This window comes from Artibeus jamaicensis, unplaced genomic scaffold (assembly GCF_021234435.1).
Source record: "Artibeus jamaicensis isolate MK-2021 breed Jamaican fruit bat unplaced genomic scaffold, CSHL_Jam_final scaffold_847, whole genome shotgun sequence".
Lineage (NCBI taxonomy): Eukaryota > Metazoa > Chordata > Mammalia > Chiroptera > Phyllostomidae > Artibeus > Artibeus jamaicensis.
The window spans coordinates 14,987,309-14,998,454 of record NW_026522057.1 but is presented as its reverse complement, the minus strand read 5'-3'; the positions used below and the strand labels follow the sequence as shown (position 1 = coordinate 14,998,454).

The 11,146-nt window shown below is 49.7% G+C and overlaps 1 protein-coding gene across 2 annotated transcripts; it reads right to left on the bottom strand.

The window, feature by feature from the left end:
* Positions 1 to 246: 246 nt before the first annotated feature.
* Positions 247 to 10,474, bottom strand: KDF1 (keratinocyte differentiation factor 1). Of its 2 annotated transcripts, none has more exons than XM_053660500.1 (4): positions 10,426 to 10,474; positions 1,916 to 2,986; positions 1,389 to 1,463; positions 247 to 822 (listed from the first exon to the last, which is right to left on the bottom strand). In XM_053660500.1, the coding sequence occupies exons 2-4, from the start codon at positions 2,952 to 2,954 to the stop codon at positions 740 to 742; spliced, it is 1,197 nt and encodes a 398-aa protein (XP_053516475.1). In that variant the 5' UTR covers positions 2,955 to 2,986; positions 10,426 to 10,474; the 3' UTR covers positions 247 to 739. The 2 variants fall into 2 exon arrangements, with proteins under 2 accessions (XP_053516475.1, XP_037005119.1); XM_037149224.2 differs by lacking the exon at positions 10,426 to 10,474 and adding an exon at positions 10,355 to 10,399.
* Between the last annotated feature and the right edge of the window lie 672 nt (positions 10,475 to 11,146).

Here is an 11,146-nt window from a genome sequence, read left to right as displayed (position 1 = left end):
CAGTCCAGACAGGCCAGCATAGAACCTCACAATGACAAAGCAAATGTGAGACCTTAGGTACAGACTCTGCCTGGGCTCTTCTGGAACAGTGAATCTGAGAGGTTGGTGTTACTACTCCCATTTTAGCTTTCTGACCTTGGCCCTACAACACTAGCCAGGCGGGATAGTCTATCCTGTTTCCTGTTTTGGGCAGTAGTCAGGCAAATGGACAGAAAGGCCAGTGCCACAGCCAAGCTAACAAGGCAGACATCTTTATTTCCTTTGTATTTTTAACTATGGTCACAATACATGTGAAAACAACTGTTCAACAGAATATAACACAGAGTAGGCACTGCCCACAGAAATCGACTGAGACTTTCCTGCCCCGCAACCCAGTCCATTTAAGATAAGCTGCTTTTAGCCTTCATCCTCTCCCACCCGCTGTGGGAATAGGGAGGTGTGCATGATTGGGGCGCAGGTAGGCGTAGGGCTGGGATTCAATCCCAGAAAGTTAAGTTTTTGCTTTCCATGGCCCAGGCTGCCTGAAGGTCAGAGGCAGAAAGAGTCAGGTCGGGTCAGCCAGGGATCCAGGGGAATGTGGGCACCATGGCCCAGTGAAGTGCATGTGTTCCAGGAACCAAGGATGGAGAAGCCAGAGTGGGCACTGCCTCCTCCAAAGGGGGTCCTGGTCCCCCTTTTCATTCTATAGGCTGTGCTGCTCTCAGAAGAAGTTGGTTGTGGCCACTGGGCCCAGCTGGGGTTAGCAGTACACCTGGAGCAGGGGGGCCCCTGAGGAGTCCGTGTCCGTGCCCTGGAAGGACGAGTCGTGGCTGGCTGGGTATCCTGATGGGGAAGAGAGGAGGAGACAGGCTGAGAGGGGAAGGTACTCATTCAGGTCCCATGGGCAGGGAGAAGCCCACTGAGCAGGAGCAGAGAGAAACTTGAGCCTGGGTCTGTCTGATCCTAGCTGGGTGGCCCACTCAGTTTCTTGATCTCTGAACCCCAGCCTTCCTGTCTGTTAAAGGTAACCCCACGCCCAGAGGCTTGTGAAGGCCAAGAAGATAGCAGTAGAAATCACACACAGTACACTCAGCATCAGACTGGATGGCCTCCCATCCTCCACTCCCTTCTCCAGTGACCTGGGCCTAGAGACTGGTGCACCATCACTTCCAGCTTGCCTGTTCTGGGCACCACCTTCTTGCTGATTCAGGGGCAGCCCCCCTGAATCTCTCCCCACCGAACCCTTTAAGCTAGCTTGCAGGATTGGGATAGCATCTGCAGCTCCTCAGGTTTCTTGTCCCTTTCTGATCCCATCCTCACCCACCCCAGGAGGAAGTTGGGAGAGGGTCATGTGGGGGTCCCTAGGGCAGTCCCCTCTCCTCTCCACATTCATTAGGTCAGGACCAAACCTGGGGGTCCAAAAGGCCTCAGCTTCCTGGCGATGGCATCTGCAGTCGTCTCCTGGGAGATCTGCACTGTGAGTTCTAGAAAGGGAACATGAGGTGGGTAGCGGTCATTATTGCATCTTTTTAACTCCCCACTTCTGTCCCCGGCCCAAAGAGGGCGGGACCACTCACAGCTGGGCTGGAGAAACAATGTTTAAGGCAAAGACAGATAACAAGTGCGTGTGTGCGCACACGTGCGCTTCTAAGTATGCACAGTGGTGGGTGTTTTAATTTGGCCAGGACAGGTCAGAGGTCCAAATACGTATAAGCTCTTGAGTCCTGCTAACCATGCCACGCCTGGAACCTACTCCGGGAAGGTGGTAGCAAGGGATAGGAGACTGTTGGGAGATGTAGAGCCACTGAGAAAAAGGAGGAAGAGCAGGGATTGCCTGAAGGGTGGTCCAACCCCAGGGGCCAAAGACCCCAGCGCTGCCCTCCCTCAGCCACAGCCTCCTTCATTCCGTTCCTTAGCCCTGTGGGGTCCCACCTACCATCCTGGCTGAGCCCAGAGCCCACCATGGTCTCATGGCCACTGTCAGGGGCAGTGTTAGCAGGGGCAGCAGCCCGGGTTGAGCGCCCCTCTGTGGTCTGTGGTCGGGTGCGGCTCTTTCGGGTACTGATGCGAATGATGCCGCGTACTAGGCGGCCCTCAGCATCCTGCTCATCCAGGTGGTAGTCCTGTGTGATGCTGCTGATGAGGTCTGAGATCTTACTGGTCTTCTCCAGGAACACAGTGTCTGACGTGCACTTGGCCAGCTCATCGATCTGGTGTACGCTGAACAATTCTGTCAGCTTCTTGAAGATAAGCACATCAATCTCTCGGCTTGACATGGAGCCACTGCCCATTTCAGGCAGGTCCAGGTCCGACTCATGGAAGGAGTAGTACTCCTCAGAGCCACGAGGGCTGCTGGCAAGGGTACTCGGCAGGCTGTGCCGCATGGGTGGGAGCTCAGCCAGTGGCTCCTTACAGCAGGAGTCCGCATCAGGGGCTGGAGCGGTGTTACTGCGGTAGGGATATACAGGGATGCCTTTGAGCTTGACGTCAGGATAGCTGAAGCTGCTCCCCATGGGTGATTTGAGCCGCTGGCCATCCCGCCGGCCAGAGGGTGGACGGTCAGGACTGGGGGGCACTCCATTGTGCTCCTTGGCCCAGTTGACTTCAGCGGCCCCCTCAGGGGAGTCCCCAGTGGACAAGCAGGGGCTGCAGCCTCTCGCACAGGCTCCACAGCGCTGGAGGCAATCCCGGCAGCGGCGGAAGCAGAAGGCAGCCAGGCACCAGTCCCACACCCAGGGTTGCCACAGCTGGCAGCAGGCTGGGGGTTCCACAGCAGGCTCAGCAGAGCTGGAGATGAAGGTAAGGCTCTCAGGGCCATGATGGCCAGGATCCTTGGGGTCTGGCCTACGGGTGCGGCGGCTTGGTGGGGGCTGAGATGGTTCATCATAGGTCTCCAGGCATAGCTCGGATGGCAGCTCCCAGGGTCCCAAGCGTGGGGGCCCAGATGATGGGCGTGGGTGTCCAGGGCGGGGCATGGCTCATTACATGGTTTGCTGCAGCCAGGCACCTGTGGGGAGAGGTCGGGAAGGAGTCAAGATCAGAGATTAGGGGCAAGTTCCTGCACTGACCTGAGGAGCTTTAGACTTCTGTTTTCTGAGAGGCCTGTGATGTGGACGAGCCCAAGTATGCCCACAGACCCTCATCTAGTGCTCCCTTCCTTCCCCCTTCCAGGAGGAAGTTCTTTCTGTGGTCTAACCTACATGTCAGAATCTTCACACTCATTAGAATGACTACCATTGAAAAGGAAAACAGATTTGACTTCCGCCAAGATGGAGGTGTAGGTGGAAACGCTTTGCGTCCTCGCACAACCAAACCTAAAAACAGCGGAGTTTTAACAACAATAAACACAACCAAACCACACAGAGAATCGACAATACGGAGTCCAAAATCAATGAAATGCTCAGCTAAATCGGTGAGAGGGGCAAAGCCAGCATCAGAGCGGGTTGGGCAGGGAAGATCCCCCCGACCCGGGAGGTGCACAGGCAGCTGAGGGCAAGGATCCCAGGTGCAGGATAGCTACCGGCGGACACAGGGAAGAGGCGAGGCTGTCTGCGGTCGAGCGATCAGGATGCTCATAGAACTGGTTGGTTTTAGTCACAAATTAGAGGAACATATGAAGGCTAAACTAATTGAAATGAATGGTAATGCACAGGAAACCAATAGTAATGGAAAGGAAACTGGGACTCAAACCAAGGGAGCAGACAGAAGGAAGGAAAAAATGACCAAACAGAAAAATATGAAGAATCAAGAATTCAAAAAAATGAGGAGAGGCTTAGGAACCTCCAAGACATCTTTAAACGCTCCAATGTCCGAATTATAGGGATACCAGAAGGGGAAAAGGAACAGTCACAAGTGGAAACCTTATTTGAACAAATAATAAAAGCACTTCCCCATTCTGGCAAAGGAAATAGACTTCCAGAAAATCCAAGAAGCTCAGAGAGTCCCAAAGAAGTTGGACCCAAGAAGGAACACACCAAGGCACATCATAATCACATTAGCCAAGATTAAAATCAAGGAGAGAATCCTAGAAGCAGCAAGAGATAAGGGAACAGTCACCTACAAAGGAGTGCCCATCAGACTGTCAGCTGATTTCTCAAAAGAGACCTTACAGGCAAGAAGGGGCTGGAAAGAAGTATTCCAAGTCATGAAATGCAAGGACCTACATCCAAGATTGCTCTATCCAGCAAAGTTTTTATTTAGAATGGAAGGACAGATAAAGTCCTCAGATAAGATTAAATTCAAGGAGTTCATCATCACCAAGCCCTAATTATATGAAATGTTAAAGGGATTTACCTAAGAAAAAGGAGATAAAAAAGATGAACAGTGAAAGGACAGCAAACTCACAGTTATCAACAACCACACGTAAAACAAAAGCAAATTAAGAGGACAGCTAGATCAGGAGTGAACCATAGAAATGAAGATCTCAAGGAGGGTTAGCAACAGGGGAGTGGGAGAAGGAGAAGGGGGGAGAAGGTACAGAAAATAAGTAGCATAGACAGTAGATAGAAAATAGGGGGAGGGTAAGAATAGGGGAAATATAGAATCTAAAGAACTTGAGACACGTGTTCATGAACTAAAGGGGGGAATGGTGGGGGAGGGGTGCGCAGGGTGGAGGGGAACGAAGGGGGGGAAATAGAACAAATGTAATGGCATAATCAATAAAATAAAAAATATATTTAAAAAAAAGGAAAGAAAAACAGACCTGGTTAATGTGGCTCAGTGTATTGAATGCTAGCCTGTGAATCAAAGGGTCACTGGTTTGATTCCCAGTCAGGGCACATGCCTGGGTTGTGGGCCAGGTTCCCAGTAGGAGTGTGTGAGAGGCAACCACACATTGATGTATTTCTCCCTTTCTTCCCCCCTCTCTAAAAATAAATGAATGAATAAGTAAATAAATAAATAAATAAATAAACAAAATCTTTCAAAAAAACAGAAAGTGATAAGAATTGGAGAGAATGTAGAGAAGTTGGAACCCTTGTGCATTGCTGGTGAGAATGCAGAATGGCGCAGCTTCTGTGGAAAACAGTTTGGTGGGTCATCAGAAAAATTAAACAATTACAATGCGATCCAGCAATTCCACTTCTGGTATATACAAAAAAGAACTGAAAACAGGAACTTAAACATTATTTCTACAAAAATATTCACAGCAGCATTGTTCACAATAAGCAAAAGATGGAAACAAGGAACCATAGGCTCCTTGATGGATGAATAAAATAAAATGTGATGTACACATACAGTGAAATATTGTTCAGCCCTAAAGAGGAATGAGATTTTGATATATGCTATAATATAGATGAACCTTGAGACATTATGCTAAGTGACATAAGCCTGACATAAAAGGACAAATATTGTATGGTCCTACTTATATGAAATGTCTAGAATAGTCACATCTGTAGAGACAGAAAGGAGAATGGTGGTTGCCAGGGACTGGTAAAGGGAACAAGGAGTTAGCATGTAATGGGTAGAGTTTCCTCGGGTAGAGTTTCAGTTTGGAAAGGTGAAAGTTCTGGAGATGGTGGCGGTGATGATTATACAAGACTGTGACTGTTCAGCACCACAGGAACAGATGGTTAAGATAATTTTTTTTTGAATGTTAAAATGGTGCCCTGCTTATGTAGCTCAGTTGGTTAGAGCATCGTCCCAATACCCCAAGCTTGTGGGCTTGATCCCCGATCGGGGTACATACAAAAACCCACTAATGAGCCCTGGCCATTGTGGCTCAGTTGATCTGCAAATGGAAAGGTCGCAGGTTCAATTTCGGGGCGGGGCACATGCCTAGGTTGTAGGTTTGGTCCCTGGTCAGAGTATGTACACAAGAGGCAACCTATCGGTGTTTTTCTTTTACATCCATGTTTCTCTTCCCCTCTCTCCCTCCCTTCCCTCTAAAATCAATAAGCATGTCTTTGGGTGAGGATATTAAAAAAAAATCAACTAATGAATGAGTAAATAAGTGGAACAACAAATAGATGTTTTTCTCTTTCCCCTTGTTTCTCTTCCCCCTCCCTCCTTCTCTCTAAAATCAAGACATAAAAGTTTAAAATGGTAAATTTTTTTCAATGGTTATTGATAGTTTACCACATAAAAAGCAAAAAGCCCTGGCTGGTGTGGCTCGGTTGAGCATCATCCTGAGAACTGAAAGGTCGCAGGTTTGATTCTTGGTCAGGGCACGTGCCTGGGTTGCAGGTTCAGTTCCCTGGGGTATGGAAGGCAACCAGTTGATGTCTCTCACATAGGTGTTTCTCACCCTCTCCTTTTCCTTCCCTTCCCCTCTCACTAAAATAAAAGAGAAAAAAAATTCCTGGGATCTCGCTGTCTGGGGAATAGTCTCCCACAGTTTCTTCCCACTGCTGATAAGCCCACCCAGCACAGAGCCTCTGAGGCTGCCCAATAAATGCCTTTCCATGTGACTTGCTACCGAACCTGATCATCACCACCTTCTCCCTCTTCCCCTCCTCCTTCAAATCAGAGACGGGAATGTAACAGGTACCCTATCAATATTTCAGTCTGGCATAGATTTGCTCTTCTTAGCAATATTTAATATGGAGCAATTTTGCTTCTTTTGATTAGACAAGAAAGCCGAGCTACAAAATACATCTTCTCTCCCCTTTTGACTTGATTGCTAGAAAGCTCAGAGCTAAGACTTCCTTCATTTCATAATAATGAGCCTGGTTCTGTGTCAGGCACTGTAGAACCAAAGATGAGTGAACTATAGACCCTTCATGGGTTCTTGTGATCTACGCATGGTTTTGTAGGGAAAACAGATGACTAAAGTCTCTTAACGTGGGACATGTAGTTTAGATGAGGCATCACTGGAGTAAATAACTCTGCCGGAGGGAGTCAGGAAACATTATGTACTGATATATTTGGGAGGGCACTTGGTCACACGTAGGGGTTTGCAGGGCAGTAACTCTTCTTAGGCTGGATTTTCTACAATATTGATCCCTTACCTTTTTATCCCTGATTTAATGGCACTGGGATCCTAGAACTGGGGATATGTGAGAACTAAGTGTCTGGATACCTGTGCTTTAGTCCCAGTTCTGGCTCTAATAGGTAATATGCTTTGGGCAAATCAATGCCACCTCCCTAAAGAAAATCACCATCATCTCTCACCCAGATACTATCAAGACCCCCCATTCTGGCCACCTCTATTCCTTTCTGCAGCCAGTGAGAACTTAAAAACAAAAAACAAACCAAAACCCCCAAATCTGGAAAAACTTGGCAAACACCACTTCAATGAAATGATCAACATTAACATCACCAAGAATGGGACGTACTGACATCATGTGCCTCTTGATACTATGTACGAAGAAGGATACAATATTGTCTATGACGTATTCCTGCCAAAAATGCATAACCTGGACACAGTCATGAGGAAACAGACAAGCCCAAGCTGAGGGACATGTCAACTAAGCACAATGTGTGGTCCTGTACTGGGTCCTGGATCAACAGGAAAAATTGGAATAATGTGGATAATTGGTGAAATTTAAAAATAGACTGTATATTATTTAATTATATTGTACCAATCTTAAATTTCCTGAATTTGATTCCTATGGTTATATAAGATAATGTTCTTATGCTAGGAAATATACACTGAAAAATGTAGGGGTAAAAGAGCATGATGTCTGAAAAATCTAAAAAGGTTTCCCCCAAAAAGCAGAAGGTGCGTGTTGTAGAGAGAGGAAGGGAGGGAGGAACTGTTAGCCATGGTGAATGTGGATGAGGACACAGGGCTGCTTCATTCCTACAACTCTTCAACCCACTCTGCTGTCCCCATTCAGCGCTGCTTCCCCAAGGACCCTCCGGAGCCCCACATTTCTCCCCACAGAATTCTGCTGGGCTGTCAGCTGGGTTGGCCTTGAACCCACAGTTTGAAGACAAGCCAATATGACCCAGAGGGACAGGGACCGTGTCTGATTCCTTTCTGCCTCAATGTCTGAAACAGGTGTGGGTACAGTAAGTGCTTCAGGGAACTGACAGTCTGTTGCACAGTCTGTGTAACCTCAGGGTGAGCAAGGACCACTGGGTGGAAATAAAAAGGACTTAGGCTCTAGGCTGACCAGGGTGGAAGTGGCAGAGTCTCTGTGTGTGTGTGTGTGTGTGTGTGTGTGTGTGTGTGTGTGTGTGTTTGAAAGAGAGAGAGACCCTCTCTCCAAAGGGGTACAAACTGAAACTGTAATAGTCCTTCACAACCCAGGAAGGCAATGCAAGCAGTTAAAAGCCTTTGCCTTAGTTTGAGCAATGTGGGAGTGGGAATGGGTTCATTCATTCACTCAATTAAATACCATCTGAGGGCCTACTGTGTGTCAGATACTGTTATAAATCCTGTGGACATAGTGGCAAAACAGACAAAATTCCTGAATCTCAGGTGTTTGCATTCTAGTGAAAGAGTTAATTATTGATGGCTTATCTTGTTCTAAGTGCTTTGAATGTATTAAATCAATTCTCACAGCCCTATTTGTAGTTATTATTATTATTACTATACAGAGAGACTAAATAAGTTGTCCAAAGCCACACATTTATTTGTACCCAACCAGCCTAGCCCAGCTCTTGTCCACTACCCCATCCCATCTGTTACTTGGGAGGGAGGGGGAAGTCACAGTGGCCAGCAGCCAACTCCATGCACAAGCCCAAAGAGGGAGCCCTGACTCTTTCAGGCCCTGACCTTGGACGAGAAGGATGATCGTATCTATACTGATTCAACCACACTGAGCTCTGAGGTGCCTGGGTTTTTTTAAGAACATCAAGGAGTTACTGATGATGGTCTGGGTCACTATCTCTTCCTCCACCTCCAAGCCTTTAGAAGTTGCCACTATTCATGAAATTCATCCAACAAGTATTTACTGAGCACTTACCATGTGCCCAGCACTGTGCTAAATGTTGGGAAACAGCAGTGAATGGGCCAGAAACAGGCTCCAGTCCAAGAGGAGTTCTGCTTTATTTAACACTCACAGTTGCCCTGTAAGTATTATACCTCTACTTTACAGATTGAGGAGTGTGAAGCCCAGAGAGCTGAAGTGACTTGACACCTAGCTGGGAAGGGATACAACCAGATTTGTACCGTGGTCTGCCGACTCCAGAGCCCAAGTAACTTTGCTGTGTGCTACACATTTCGAATAGGAGTGGGAGAGAGGAGAGGGGAGCAAAAGCTGAGGTTTGGACAATGCCTGGCCTCAGTTCTCCCTTCCCCTCTGGGCCCTGCGTGCTCCTGAAGTCAAATTCGACCCATTTTATCTAGTCTGTATCTTCCCATCCATGCTGCTGCCCGCACCTCCGAAATCCTAGGAAGGGTGCTCATTTGGTTTTGTAAGGGGAGAGTCCCTGCTGCTATTGTAGTCTGGGGCAAGATTCTGGGCTTCGGTTTCTCGTTTTTAAAGATTTTTTGTTGATTTTTGAGAGAGAGGGAGGGGGAAGAGAGGGGTAGAGAAAGAGAAACATCATTTGTTGTCCCACTTATTTTATGCGTTCATTGGTTGATTCTTGTATGTGCCCTGACTGAGGATCCAACTGCAACCTTGGCCTATCAAGACAATGCTCTAACCAACTGAGCTACCCAGCCCGTTTGCTAAACTTTAGCAAGGGGAGATGAGTATCTTCATGCACCAGGTAAGGTTTAAATGAAATGTTGCATGGAGGGGCTTTAGCGCCTGGAAGGATCTGGGTCACCGGGAGCCCCAAGGCACCACAGGGATCTTCCTGTGGTCTTCTCCACACTTCTTATTGACGCTCTTCCCCACCCCTCAGTCCTTGAGAACACACACTCAGGGGTCTGTCTCCCTCCTCCCTGCACCGGCCTCTGTCCCACACCCGTGCCCAGTCGAGTCTCGCACACTGGGCCGGGAGGGGCACTCCAATCCTGCTCAAGAAACAGCCCTAGGTTCTCGGGCCCCGCATCCGTGCCCCTTCCGTCTCTTGCTCCAAAGGCTCAGCCTGCAACTCCTGCATCCGCGGGCACCTAGCCCGGGGAAGGGGAGACTAGACCCTAACACTGTCCCACGGACTATCACAGCCCCTGTACCAGCAATGCCCTGGGGGCCAGCCCCACTCTCTCCAGCTGCGGGGGCGGGGGAGGGGGGGGCTCCGCCCTCTCGCGGACCCAGCCTTCCTCCAGCCCCGACTGTTTCTCAGAGTGTGCACGGTCCCCACCCCAAGCCAGCGCAGCTCTAAGGGCGAACACAGCCCCCTTTGCCTCACTCTGCCGGTTCGGCCCAGGCATCCGCTCAGGCCTTTCCTTGGCTGGGTCCGCGCACCCCGGAAGTGGGAGGGTGGTCCCCGAGGAACCGGCCCGGGATCCTCCTCCGCCCCTGCATGGCCTCGGGGGTCTCTATACACTGGTGCCTCCCTGGTTCGCACCCCCTCGGGCCCGCGCGGGGCTTACCTGTCCCGCCAGGTGAGAGCCTCCGGCGCGGCCCCTCCCCCTGCCCCCTTCCTCCCGCCCCCGCTGCTCACCTGGGGTGCAGGTGAGCCTCTCGCGGGAGCGCTGCACGGGCCGCCGCTGGGGACACACTTCCTGCCTCCGCGAAGCGCCGCCGAGCACCTGGGCCAGGCCCCGCCCCGGGCGCTGGGCTGGCACCTGGGCCGGCACCTGGGCCAGGCTTGGCCTCTCTGCCTGTAGACTCTGAGAGCTGTGCTCTGCCCAGTCGGGTAGGTGAGGCCTGGTGGGCGGAGGGTTCACACACTGGGGCGCAGTCCCCTCTTCCATAGGCAGGTGGTCCTATCATCTCCGAGCCCCAGGAGCGCTTGCTAGACCTTAAAAAGCTCAGCTCAAAGGGCGTGTCTCCTGAGACGCCTTCTCTGCCCCCGACCTGATTTTGTTATATAAAACAATTTTCTGTACCTTTAAAAAATCATAATATTCAGCACACCTTTGTGTTCTTTTCTTCTGTCTCCTTTAGCCTCTGACTTTGAGGACAGGATCTGGTCTTATTCCCAATGCTCCTGCAGCGTAGGACCTGGCACATACTAAGTGCTCAGCAGGTATTTTCAACTGCATGACCCATTGGGCTCAGGTTTCTTTTTTTTGCCCTGGGGCAGAATTGGGGGCCTGGGTCTTCTACTCCCTGGTCAGTTCACCTCTGTTCCAGGAAATCTACAGGAGAAAACAAGTACTTCTGCTCTGGGAGGAGGGGGCTGGGTTATGAAGTCCTGGAAGACATGTTCAACATCAGCA